The sequence below is a fragment of the Trichogramma pretiosum genome, unplaced genomic scaffold, assembly GCF_000599845.2.
Source record: "Trichogramma pretiosum strain Unisexual culture from Peru unplaced genomic scaffold, Tpre_2.0 scaffold28, whole genome shotgun sequence".
In the NCBI taxonomy this organism is placed as follows: domain Eukaryota; kingdom Metazoa; phylum Arthropoda; class Insecta; order Hymenoptera; family Trichogrammatidae; genus Trichogramma; species Trichogramma pretiosum.
In genome coordinates this window covers 528,258-542,416 of record NW_019641710.1, presented here as the reverse complement: position 1 = coordinate 542,416, position 14,159 = coordinate 528,258, and the positions used below count along the sequence as shown (strand labels likewise).

General features: G+C 48.6%; 1 protein-coding gene across 1 annotated transcript in view; it reads left to right on the top strand.

Moving 5' to 3' along the window:
* Positions 1-491: 491 nt before the first annotated feature.
* The window catches only part of LOC106658474 (toll-like receptor 6), a 55,364-nt gene continuing 41,696 nt past the window's right edge, over positions 492-14,159 (top strand). Inside the window, exon 1 of the mRNA XM_023463186.1 lies at positions 492-4,103. Within this exon, the coding sequence (XP_023318954.1) occupies positions 505-4,062 (3,558 nt within the window). The 5' untranslated portion in view covers positions 492-504 and the 3' untranslated portion in view covers positions 4,063-4,103. The remainder of the gene's footprint in view (positions 4,104-14,159) is intronic.

Below are 14,159 nucleotides of genomic sequence, written 5' to 3'. Positions count from 1 at the left end.
TCAGGAAAAAGAAGCCTCGCAACGATGAAGATTCATCGTTTGCTGCTCGTTTTATGCCTCAGCTGCGCAGCGCGCGAAGCGATCGCCGTGAGCAGCAGTACAACTTCTGCCGTTCCGCCACAGCAGCAAAAGCAACATCGTCAGCAACAAAAACTGCAGCAGCAGCAGCAGCAGCAACAAGAGCCACAAGATCCACAAGATCCACAACAACAACAACGGCAATTACTCTTGGTACCGCGACAATGTAGATGGGAGTCGGCGAGCGAGGGTCTGCTGGTTTGTTGGCAACGCGAGCCCGCGGCAAGTCGTCTAAATCTTAGCGAGATACCGGCCGACGCTCTAACTTCTCTCGTTCTGTACTGCGCGTCCGCCGTAAGCGATGACGACGGCGACTCTGCTGCTTTCGCCGCTGCTTTCGGTGCTGCTACTGGTAGTAGTAGTAGTAGTAGTAGTAGTGCCGACCTCGGCCAAGAGTTAATTAACTCGCCAAGCGCTGCTGCTACGATGTTCATGGGTGGCGGCGGCGGCGGCGGCTACGAGCGCACCGTCTTTGCTGCCGAGGAACTATCGCACTTTTGGCGACTGCGAGCCCTGCACATAGTCGGCTGCAGAGTTAGCCGGCTCGCCTCCAAAGTACTCTCAGGACTTCGGGACTTGAGAAACTTGACGATTAGTACGGACAGCCTCGGCTACTCGCAACTAGACCAACTGGCCAGTTCAAGCAGTGGCGACAACGCGAGCAAATTCGCTCTGGAACTGGAAGCCGGCGCCTTCGAGGCCGCCAGCCAGCTCGAGAAGATCGACCTCTCGCGCAACAACATGTGGCAGCTGCCCGCCCAGGTATTCTGCCCGCTCGCCAATCTCGTCAGTCTTAATTTGTCCCACAATCTGCTGGAGGATCTGCGAGAGCTCAACTTTGGCCAGTCGGCCGCGGGCCTGCGACGCTCCGAGCGCAAGCAGCGCCGATTGGATTATCAAGTTCAGCCGAGGCAGCAGCCGGCCTCGCCCCCGCAGCCGAGCGATAGCCCTCCGAGCAACGGCAACGGCAACGGCAACGGCAACGGCAACGGCAACGGCTGCTTCCTGGACCTGCGAACGCTGAGCGTGGCCAACAATCGGGTCTCGCTGCTGCCCTCGCGGGTCTTCGGCTCGCTGCGCCGTCTGAGCAGCCTCGACCTGTCGGGCAACGCCATCGCCGTGGTCGAGGACGACGCCCTGCACGGCCTCAGATCGCTCAGGAGCATCGACCTGTCGGACAATCGGATCGTCGCGCTGCCCGTCGACGTCTTCCAGGAGGCCGCCAACAGCCTCAAGGAGCTCAAGCTGCAGAACAACTCGATCTCGGTGCTGGCGCCCGGCCTCGTCAGCAACATGAACCAGCTCGTGCTGCTGGACCTGTCGCGCAACGCCCTGACCAGCAGCTGGATGAGCTCGGCCACGTTCGCCGGCCTCATCAGACTCGTCCTCCTCGACCTGTCCTTCAACCAGATCGACCGGCTCGACCCGGCCCTCTTCAAGGACCTCTACACCCTGCAGATCCTCAATCTCAAGTACAACGAGATCGAGGTCATACCCGCGGACACGTTCGCGCCCATGAGCAATCTGCACACCCTCGAGATATCGCACAATCGGCTGCGCTACCTCGACGGCCAGTCGCTCAACGGCCTCTTCGCGCTCTCCCTCCTGGCCATGAACTACAATCTGCTGGAGGGCCTGCACCAGGACGCCTTCAAGAACTGCTCGAGCATCCAGGACGTGCAGCTGTCGGGCAACGCTTTGAACGGCGTGCCGAGCGCCCTGCGCGACATGGGCATCCTCAAGATGCTCGACCTCGGCGAGAATCGCATCGAGAGCCTCGAGCGCGCCAACTTCGAGGGCATGACCGGCCTCTACGGGCTCCGCCTCATGAACAACTACATCAGCAATCTGAGCCGGGACGCCCTCGCCGAGCTGCCCGCCCTGCAGATCGTCAATCTGGCCCGCAACAAGATCGAGCACGTCGACGTGGACGCCTTCAGGGCCAATCCCATGCTCCAGGCCATCAGGCTCGACTGCAACGCCCTCGAGGACTTGAGCTCCTTCTCCAACGTCTCGAGCTTGCTCTGGCTCAACGTCTCGGACAACATGATCGAGCACTTTGACTACAAGTACCTGCCCGGCCAGCTGCAGTGGCTGGACTTGCACAAGAACGCCATCAAGGACTTGGGGGTGGCCGTGGCCTCGGGTCACTCGAGGCTGCAGACGATCGACGCGAGCTTCAATCGGCTGAGTCGCGTGGCCGGCCACTCGATCCCGGCCTCGGTCGAGCTGCTGTTCCTCAACGACAATCTCATCCACACGGTCGAGCCGCAGACGTTCGTCGGCAAGCCCAACCTCACCCGAGTCGATCTCTACGCCAATCAGATCGAGCGCATGGACCTGTCGGCGCTGCAGCTCTCGCAGATCCCGATGGAGCGCGAGCTGCCCGAGTTCTACATAGGCGGCAATCCCTTCGTCTGCGACTGCACGACCGAGTGGCTGCAGCGCATCAACCAGCTGGGCCAGCTGCGCCAGCACCCCCGGGTCATGGACCTCGTGTCGGTCTACTGCCGGCTGCCCTACGACCGCCGGCACAGGTTCGTGCCGCTGCTCGAGGCCAAGCCGTCGCAGTTCCTCTGCGGCTACAGCGCCCACTGCTTCGCCCTCTGCCACTGCTGCGACTTCGACGCCTGCGACTGCGAGATGACCTGCCCGCAGAACTGCTCCTGCTACCACGACCAGACCTGGTCGGCCAACGTCGTCGACTGCTCGAACGCCGGCTACGCCAAGCTGCCCGGCCGACTGCCCATGGACGCGACCGAGGTCTACCTCGACGGCAACGAGCTCGGCGAGCTCAACTCGCACGCCTTCATCGGCCGCAAGAACCTCGAGATACTCTACGCCAACGACAGCCGCATCGTCTCGATACGCAACTACACCTTCAGCGGCCTCAAGCGGCTCCGGGTGCTGCATCTGGAGAACAACGGCCTGCGGGCGCTCCACGGCATGGAGTTCGCGCCCCTCGAGGCGCTGCGCGAGCTCTACCTGCAGAACAACCTGCTGAGCCACGTGGACAATCGCACGTTCGAGCCGCTGCGCCAGCTGGAGATACTGCGCCTCGAGGCCAATCGCCTGGCGACCTTCGCCCTCTGGCAGCTCGTCGAGAATCCCTACCTCGTCGAGGTGGGCATGGCCGGCAACGCCTGGCACTGCGGCTGCGCCTACCTCGAGCGAGTCCGCCACTGGATGCTGACGCACCGCGAGAAGATCGCCGACTGGCGTCAGGCCAGCTGCGCCCTCGGCATGGAGCTGCTGGCGGCCAACGGCTCGTCGCCGGGCCTGGGCTGCGTCGCCCTCGAGGGCCTGAGCGCGGGGGCCCGTGGCCGAGCCGGAGTCCTCGACGCCCAGCTGCTGGCGCTCAGTCTGGCGGCGGGCCTCCTGCTGGTCGGCCTCCTCGGCCTCGTGTGCGGCGCTCTGCGACACCGCCGCCAGCTGCGAGCCTGGGCGGCCAGTCGCTGCGGCCTCCGAGCCTGCTACAAGACCGCCGCGGCCTTCGAGGATCGCGAGAAGCCCTTCGACGCCTACATCTCGTACTCGGCAGTGGACGAGGCCTTCGTCTCGCGGGTCCTCGTGCCAGGCCTCGAGTCGACCTACCGGCTGTGTCTGCACTACCGCGACCTCGGAGCCGGCTCCAGCGTGGCCGAGGCCGTGGCCGAAGCAGCCGACGCGTCGCGCCGCACCATGCTCGTGCTCTCGCGCAACTTCCTCCACGGCGAGTGGTCGCGCTTCGAGTTCAAGTTGGCCCTGCGCGAGGCGCTCCGGGGCAGGGGCCGCAACGTCATCCTCATACTCGTCGGAGGCGTGTGTCCGCGCGACCTCGACGCCGAGCTGCGCCGTCGACTCTCCAGCCACACCGTGCTCGTCTGGGGCGACAAGCTCTTCTGGCAGAAGCTCAGGTTCGCCATGCCCGAGGTCAGTCCGGTGCTGGAGAGGCCCCCGTCGCTGCCGACACCTCCGCCGCCGCCCCAGCATCTGTGGGCGTGAGACGATCGCCCGCGATACTGTCGCAGCTGTTCGAATACAAGGTGAGTCTCTTTTTTTTTTCTTCGTCGAGCTTTGCAAGACCTCCACAATGCTCTCTTCGAGTTGACATTTGAATCGAGTCCTCTGCCGACGCCGTAAAAAGTTCCAAACGCAATTTCGTTCTCCGTGTCTCGAATTCTCGGTCAAAATTCAAATTAACTCTAGTCAGACCGGAGCCATAAAGATGCGCATAAAAAGATCTCGAAACGCGTATAAAATTCAGTGTGCCAAGTGTTGCATAGTAGAGAGCGAGCGGCGCGTGGAAGCTGCGAAAAATCAAGAGACACGGGCTCGCATCAAATATTCTTGCGATGTATATATAATTCAGAGCTGCGGGAGACGAGCTGCAGAGGGGACGAAAATGTCGGCGAATTGCCTTGGGCCTGGCTTTTGCCAAGAGGACTAGAGGAGTAGGTATACGCTGCACAGGCGTATCGTCGTTTGCCAGTGGGTGACGTCACAGCGCGCAAGCCGTCTGTTGACTCTTTGTCGAAAGGCTCACCTTAATCAGGCCTAAGTACAAGGAATTCCTCAGCGAGAGAGGAGTGCGCGCAAAGTGAGAGAGAAAGCAGTGAAACTTCCCAGGTATTTCTCATGCCACTCGTGGTCGTGGTTACCGAAAAGCAGCTCTAGACTCTGTGCTTTACAAAAGCAGAAGCAGCAGCAGCAGCAGACGCCGCTCGCTTATACGCAGTCACGTATGTTGCAGCATACACTCACCACGAGAAGAGAGAGAGAGAGAGAGAGAGAGAGAGAGAGAGAAAGAACAAAAGATAGAGCTCGTGAAAAATCCAAAACGGAAAGAAGCTAAAAAAGTTATGCAGCGCATACCATTCGGTTACCTCTATAAATAAATATATTTATGCACACACGGACGCGTACACACATGCCTGCACATCGCGCACCTGCACGCAGAGGAGAGGTTTCGAGACCGACAGTAAAGAGGGTGCGGGAGAGAAGAAAAAAATAATACTCGCGAGGAGAATAGAAAGCGCGGAAAATTGTGCGCCACGCTAACGCCTGTGATATGAGCGAGAAATGCATGCTGCATAATGCAGAGAAAGAGCGAGAGCCTACGGGGATCAAAAAAGAAGGTACGAAAATTGCGAGCGAAATAACAAAAAAAGGATGAGGGTAAAAAGGAAAATAAACCGGTAAATGAATATCTATACTGGCGATGCGCGGAGGTAAAAGCTCATGCCCGAAGTATAAACACAGACTAAAGATTAAAAGAGGGAAAGGGAGAGAGAGAGAGAGAGAGAGAGATAGAGAACGTGGCGAGGAAGGAGTACTTCATTAGCGAAAGCTTCAACAATCGATACACGAGAAAGCAATACAAACATTATATGTATATATCGGCAGAGGTATAGGAGCTGCTGCCGAGAGCGAGAGAGATAGAGCTTAATAAAAAGGAAAAACGTTTCATTCCGGCCGCGTGATTTGCAGCCTTCCGGGCGATCAAATAATCGAGACTCTCTACTCGGCTCGCAGCCTTCAATACCATCAGATACATATCAATATAATGCATCGGAGTCGCAAGCTCGAAGCTCTCGGGTGCGAGCGTGAGGTAACTTCATTATCGCGGGTGGCAGCTCCTCTTTGACGCGTCGCGCACAGTAGCGTGCAGCCAGTCTTTTCATTATCATCGCTGCGCGCAGCTACCATTGTATATCTATATCACGCGCGGCTAGAAGCTCGACGGCGGCGGCGGCGGCGGTGAAGCTCCGGTGGCAAGAGGCGCGCAGAAAACAGAGAGGCAAAGAAAGAGAGAGAAAGTGAAACGTACAGGGCGTCATGATATGGTGTCTGTTGTTTGTTCTCGCGAGTTACAGCGCCAGCCAACGAGCCAGCCAGCCGCAGCGCCGCAGCCTCGCTGCTATTATTATTTATTTTCCTTTCCCGGCACTCACACACTCGCATACACGCTCACGCTCACAAGAACGTTTTTTTCTTTTCTTTTTTTTTCGCTTCTTCGCGTGCCGTATATAATAATAACAACGACGAGCCACGAGAACGAGTGTCATTGTTTTGAAAAAGTCTTTCGCCCGCACAAAATGCTTACAACGCTGCGAAGCGATGCGATGCGCTGACTGCCACGATGAAGCTTCATTGTTTCGAAAAGTCAATTGTCTCAATGAGTGAATGCACTAGACTCATAATGTAGATATATTATATTTATACATAAACTGCGCAAGCCCCGCCCATATACGCATGCACATTTAGCAAGTTGATTTTATTTATACTCGAGACTTGTACACGTCTCGTGTATACGGTTCACGACTGAGCATTTATCGCTTGATTAAGGAAATGCCGATGAATGCCGCGTGGTTTTTAATGAATATACCTGCCAATCAAATATTAAATCGAGTTTTACACAGAGCAGCTTTGAAAATAACAACGAGCGACTCGCGTCGAATGCATGTACCTTTCAGTGGCATTGTTTTGATACATTGAAAACGAAAATAGTCTACGGTAAAATCATCGTAAAGGCATACGTTTAAATTATTTTTATGCGTGACGCTTGCGACTGAGAAAAAATGCTACAATTCGTAGTATCTTACAAATTTTCCAGCAAAAAAAATAAAAAAGCCAGATCGCCTTATAATGGTCTTAAACCACACAAGCATGATTAAAAGAAGCTTCGTTAAAAGAGTACTCAAATCTTGAACTTTATACGTTATATATATACGCATTCTCGATTGTGAAAATTAATGGTGACCATCGTCGTCTGCAAAAGAATATCTCTTGGTCGTTCAGAATAAGAAGAGAGAGAGGGCGAAGCTCTTGGAAAACTCGTTAGCTGAATGCTGCTACTGCACGTCGCCGTCGTTCTTTTTTCTCCGTCTCTTGAGATTTTTTTTTTGTTTTTTTCTTTAACCTCAGATTTTTTATTATCATTCCTTTTATCGCGATAAGGCAGCTTCTGTGGATTATCACGCGCGCGAGAATCGTTTCTTAAGAGATTTTGCACGTGTGTACTATTCATTTGATATACTTGAAAAAAATGAATAATTCCACGTTACTCTTGATTTTTAAATTTAAAAAGTCATTTTGAAGCTCTGTCGTTGATAAAATTACAACTTGCGTCGGCAAGCTTTTTTTTAACTGCCGCACATTTCTCATGTATAGCTGCAGGGAAGTTTATTTTTTAATAACGCCATCATGTTGCTTTAATTGTCAAAGTTTCACAAAACGTCATAAATGTTCTTTTTTACGTCTTATTTACGTTTTTCTTCGGAAATTCAACTTCCAAGAAGTTGTTACATCCGAAATTTAGCTTTGTCTGATCAAAACGCGTCTTCGCCACTTGTACTTCTTTCGTGCTTTTAAATTTCATCATTATACTTTTACAGATTAAATGAAAGCAATTAAAAGCTGGACTGAAAATAAAAACAAAAATCACAATATCTCCGGGCAAAAAGGCAAAATAAAAAGAAAAAATCATTATTTTATTCGAGCTTTAATTCGTCACAAACCTTCATTACAACGTTCTGCGCCGTATACACACTGTATATCGTGGCAACGCAGCAGCTGCCAGACTCAGACGCGCATCGTATATATAATAGGCGGACGTGAATGTACGTGTGCGTGTTTGCTTTCAGTCGATGTTCTCTCTACGGCCAACAAGTAACACCGTGCCGTGCTTTTTCATTTTAGGACAGGTTCAGTTTTTACTTTTGATTAAATAACTGCACCGAGGCGTGTGTGGTGCAATTCTTTGATTAAATGCACAGAACTTTTTAACAATCGCAAAATTGATGAAAAAATTACGAAATTGCATTATCAATGGGCTTTCGTAAATATAAATTTCAGTAATTCCAAACACTACTGCGAGAGATTGTTGAAAAATACCAATGTACTTGCAATCAAATTTTGCAAAAGAATAGCAAACTTAGCTAGAGAACAATTAAAGTAAGATGAGAAAAAACTGATATACTATCGTCGCACAGGAAGTGACCGGCTGTGTAACAGAGCGCGTAAAGAGCCTCATTTTGATTATTATTCAGGATAATCTGGATGATATTAAGTAGCGCGGAAATGAGATCGAGCGTCACTCTATCCGATGACAAAGATATAATAGTGTCAGCTGAAGATTGCCACTGTTTCTCGCTTTTATTTCATCCCTCCAAAGCGTCGCGCAAATCTCGAGCTCACTCAAGCGTCGAGCTCGTATTTAAAAGCCCTGTGCTTTGAGCATCATAGCGGTGATGGTATAGTAATTTCATCTCTTTGCACTACGTATATATACGCAAGCTTTTGGAATTTAAAAATTATATGTAAAAGATAATCTTTGGGATAGAGTACTCTACTTATAGAGCAAGTGCTACAATTATTCTCGTTTGATAAAAACAAAATCTGCTGTTGAATTTGTTCATGTGTCTTTTTTCTCAAGTTATTTTTTACTTTACTTCTAGTCCAGGACCAAGGTTGATATAAAGTTGCAGTATAATAATTATTATCAAATAAAATATTCTTGTTGAGTTGTATCATATTTGGTTATGTAACTTAATGTGTGAATATTTTAAAAAGTTTACCGAAAATACTATTTCTACGATTTATTTTCTTCTGCGTTCTTATTTTTTGAGAACAGAAATAGTATATTAAGAGCGAAAAAGTGGAAAGCCTCAGAGCACGTGTAATTATCGTCCGAGGCGAAGCCGAGGCCGATAAACATGTGCTCTGAGGCTTTCTTTTTCGCTTCATAGGTGCATATACTATTTTTCATGAATCCCCCAGCAGAAATTAACTTTTTCGTTTTGGCCGTCGGGACGAAAAAGGTTAGTTTCGGCTGGGGTAGCATGAAAAATATAAAAAACAAAACTGTCTTAAAATTTTATAAAATGATACACGTAAATCTTTTAAAGTCTTTTATTCATATAATATTTTTTTCTTATTGTATATCATTAATGACGTTGATTTTCTTGGTACCATTGTTGATTATATTACAGAGATTACAGTTTTATAAACTAGATAAATCGCACTTTAATCAAGTTAAGCGACAAACAATAAATCGACAGTTTTTCGTTTAACACACACAAATATAGTTTGTAAAAACAAACATTTTTACTCAGAGTCAAAAAATGTATCGATCACGTAACACGGTATTTACTATTACGTATTTCGTACGTATGACAGTTGTTATACTTGAAATAATTTGAATACCACTATTAAAATACAATTTCGCTCTGCACTGACATAAGTAATAAAGACAGAAAGTTCACGATGCCGATTACTGCTACATACGTGTATAAACACATATATAAAAGCTTCAGTGGATACATTGAGTATGTCAAAGGTTATATACATGCAATCCAACATACAGAACGACACAGTTGACGCAGACAAGGAGATATGCTACCGTATGTACACATACGCAGCAGTTGGAGAGAAACGTAGCTGAGCTCGAGCATAATCAAACACCAACTTGTGTAGCGATTTCCACATACTCGATTGCGTTAAATTACACCTACATTATGCACACACGTAGGCGCGCACACAAATCGTATGCGCATGTTGCGCTGCAGTGCGCGATGCGTACCACGTCTGTCGGAAAGTACTTTCGGCAAAGTCAAAGACCTTACAGAAATTAATTTCTGTGGGCAGGCGGCCGCGGCGAAATTTGGTAATACAGCCTCGGCGGCTAACTAACGTGCTCTCTTTTTTATAATTAAGCTACTGTACCTGACTCGGTGGAGCAGCGCATAATATATATAATACGTCGGGCCAGTAGTAAAAACGTAATGAAGTGGGTGACTTATACGAGAGCTGCGGGAAAAGCGGAAAAAAGCGTTCGGGTTGACTAGATTAATTTTGGAGCTGTTCAAAATTATAAAGTCGCTCTCGAGTCGAGCGCACGTACATACGTATATATATGATATTCAAAATATAATATGTAAAAGATATAAAAAAAGGAAGTAAAAAATACGGGTAAGATGTGCGAAAGAAAAGGAGGATTATATCTGGGTAAGCTTTGCGCTTACAATATGTAGAGCAATGTAGCGCGATATATAGTCGCCGTGCTAAGTTGAAAATGGAAAATTCACACTGCGGAATGGCGCGAAGTACGTGTACGCGGCCAATGGACTATACAATGTGCACTACGTATATGTGTGTGTATAATAGGCGCATAAAAGAATAAGGTATTGTAGGAGCGCTAAAGAAAAAAGAGGACGAGAACGAGGAGGATTGCCGCAGCTAGCGCGAGAACAAGAATGCCTAGGCCACACATATATAAGTACGTCTCGCGCGCGTTAATTTCTCCTCCGCACTGAATTAGCGAAAATGTGGCTGCGGATTAATCACCCCGAGCCCGTGCGTGCCTACATACGTACTATACACGGATATACAGAGAGCAGCAAGGGAGAGAGAGAGAGGAAGAGAAAGAGCGAGAGCAGAAGTAGTGGCTTCGGCATAAACGCGTATAAGACCATATATTTTATACAGTCGTCGTCGTGTAATTAGAGATTATTTCAGGGTTATTCTTCATTAGAATCGGCAATATACTCTCTGTTCCGTGCGCGAGTCGTTGAATTATTGCCGAGCGAACTGAAATTTCGGTCGAATGAATAACGATGATAATGCGGCTTTAATAATATGACGTATGTGCGAAATGCAAATGATTACAGAGTGTGCGCATGTATATAATGTACGGTGCAGCGCGGGGATGTACGCGGGTCGCGCGCGAATATTCCAGAAATTCAATAGCACGAGCAAAATTTTTACTTGTTCTTGCGCCGATTGCACGCTCGAGGGAAATTTAACACTTGAATTTTTTCGCGCTCCAGAACTATAAGTTCAATTGTGCCCCCTTGGTCGTCGATGATGATCTCGACGCGCGAGCAAAATCTATACGCACTGATATTTACGAAAAATTGGATCGAGCGTCCTTCATTATTTATTCGATGCGAACTTTGATTTTAAGCCGTCAGAAACGTAATTTAACGCTTGCATATATGTTATGGCACGAGGAGCTCTCGCAGCAACATAAACTCGTCCATGTATATAGCCGAGCTTTTGTCATTGGGTATATAGGCCGACGGAGCGGCGTTTATTGGAAAGCTTCGCTCGTTCTGCCAGTCCCCCTTGAAGTATACAACTTTAATCTCATTAAGTCTCAACATGGAGGGAATTTGCGCCACCGACGCGATTCTCAGACCCTCGCTCTGTCGTTCCTCTCTGTCGATCGATCGAAGCGCGATAAGTCTTTATGGCTATACCGCCTCTGTGTATACCTATAAGAAATGGCATCGATGTCCTTGCAGATGCTGCACTGCATAGAGCTAGAGCAGCGAGGAAAAAAGAAGGAGAAAAAGAGTCGAGAGGACGGAGATAAAATTAACGTTCTATTAATGATGACGTTTGAGCGAGGCTGTAGACCAGACGAATACGGGGCAAAAAATTACCAGCGCTATTTTCGATCCTTTCACGAATGTTTATCAACGGAGGCTGTTTACAATTTGAGAACAATGCAGCCCTACGTGACCTAGTTTCGATTGAATGAAGCGAGCACGTTCGCGAAACGAAACGCCCAACAAACAAATTACACATTTCGACTCGTTCGCCTACATATAAAGTAAACAAACGCACATGGGCATATTTGTGTGCTTATACGAGCGTAGCTTCGGCGCTGCGATTCGATATTCGCATTGACAGACTATAACGAGGAAAATGAGGAAGAGACGGATTGGAATCTCCGGATCTATCTCGCGCAGACGAGAGTAACATTTGTTCTACTCGTGTCTATGTGTATATATTCGCTAAAAGCTATGCGACAACCCCATTATGGTATTATTGTGGATGCAGAAGCGCAAAGCAGATATATACCCGGGCGAACAAATACACTTGAATTTCGCTTCTCAACTGCAGCTGCAATATGCGGTGTGCGTGGCAGGCTGAGCCTTTGTCGGGGATTTCAGTCCGGTGCATATATCTGCGCGCATGATCGTGCCGATGATGCGTGCTCGGGTCGGAAAAGCTCGGCTGTTTTTTGCACATAAATATTGGCGCAGGGAATAATCTTGGAAGTGTAACGACCGATTCATTTTTCGCGTTGCAATAATAACGAGCTCGAGTTCGATACACGACTGGTATAGGTACTTTGGCTTGCTTTTATTACATGCTCGCGAAACAATAAGCTAATCCGTGCATTTTGGCAGAATAAGCTGTTTTTTGTTCGACGAGCACGCGATCCACGTGCATAAAATTTTAAAGCGACCAAATACAGCGTGTGTAACAACTGTTTTGAAACATTTTTCAATAATAGTTATATCGAACGCGTGCGGCGAGTTATATGCATTGGATTTGATAAATAGCGCATTGGGCTGCAAATAGAAACCTTGGCTCACTCGTAGAACTCGAGCTGCTGCAAATTCCGCATTTTCGATGGCGTCGCACGTGCGCGCGTAATACGAATTCATTCCACGCATACTCGCTGCAAGCTCGCTTCAAAAAATATACACACACATATATATAAAATCTAGCCAACACACACGCACGTGTACCGAAAACGATGTATACAAGCTGCGCGGGAGCTCGAAAATGAATGAGAGTTGTTAGCCGCCCTTACGCTTAAGCAAACATGTATGAAATAGCGACTCGTATTATACTCCAAATTCAGTTAGTCAGTACGTGAGTGTGTGTGTGTCATCAGATATGCAATGCAGTTACGATGTCGCTCTGCTCGCTGCTCGTCGCGCGTAAAAGCGCCACAAGCCCAAATTGACGAATACAAAGCCGCCATATATGTAGTTAATTCACACCTAAACCTGCGCACGCTTACATAAGCCAAAGTGCGAGCGAACTATTCTCGTATGTATACGCCACGTTCTAATGTGAGTTCAGCGCGAAATCAATTTTTTTGCTTCGAGCTCGGTGATTGTATTAGTATAAGCTGGCAAGGAAAACGCATTAATTATGTCCTCGGCAGCGGCTGAAATACGTTCCAATCAACGATGCGCAAGCTCGCCTCAAGGTTGCCCCGCTGGAATATTCAGGCAAAAGAAAAACACAGACGGGCGAGTAATCTGCGAGAGGCGCACCGATCCACCGAATCCCGAGAATAAAATATACATAAGAACATGCAAACAGCCATGTAATTTAGCTACGTAATTTCGCGCGCAAGCAAAGAAACACGTGTATACGCTATTTCTCGTTTCTCGCGCGTATATAATACGGGACCATCTTTTCTCGGCTCGGCTTTGGCCGTTTATATATACTGCGCCGGGGCTACAGCGTTCACGTCCAATCCACATAAATTTTCCGCTGGAAAATTTAAGACCCATATCTACGGACTCGGTGCGATTTGCTCGGGATCGATCGCATAACTTTGGTAATTTCCTTCGGCTCTTCTTTTTTTGGCTCGATCCTGTCTAATGTATCTGTTTTCTTGTTGACGGCTATTGACTGCTTTTTATGCGAGTGATAACGTGAAAGCTATAGATCGTCGTCGAACGAAGGATGTTTCCTGATTCCGTTTTATGTATTAATTCGAAATTGACTCGTTTAATGGATTCTGCCGGATCGTTAATTTAATTCTTCTGATATAGTCGAATCGATCGTTTTTACCTCGACTTTTATAGATTGGATAATTTGCGTCCTCGATATAATTTTTGAAGTACGAATGCTGCCTGTATAAAGTAAGTTGGCCGTTGATCGATCAATTATCTTAGGCAAAAAATGCTCCGGTCCGAGTAAAGCTGCTCCCGAGCTGCTGCTGCTGCTGTTGAGCATGGGTAGCGGAGAAAGTCGGTCGATCGTCTCTCGGCATAGAGCATATATCTACTGGTGTCTAGGTAGCGAGTCGGAGCTAGTCCGCTCGCGCGCAAGCTCGACTCTCGGAGCGATTTCTCCGAGTCATGGTCGAGATTCTGGCTCGCTGCTGCTATTCTTCATGCAGTCAACGCTCACGGCGTATTTTCCTCTTTGCGGGGGGCTAGAGAGAGCGGCCATATATACATTGAGAGCCAACCACGTCGAAAGTTAATATATTTCCCGGTGGAGCGGGCGGCGAACGTGTGTGTGCGAAGTGCACGTACTGCAGCAGCCACCGCCGCATGCGG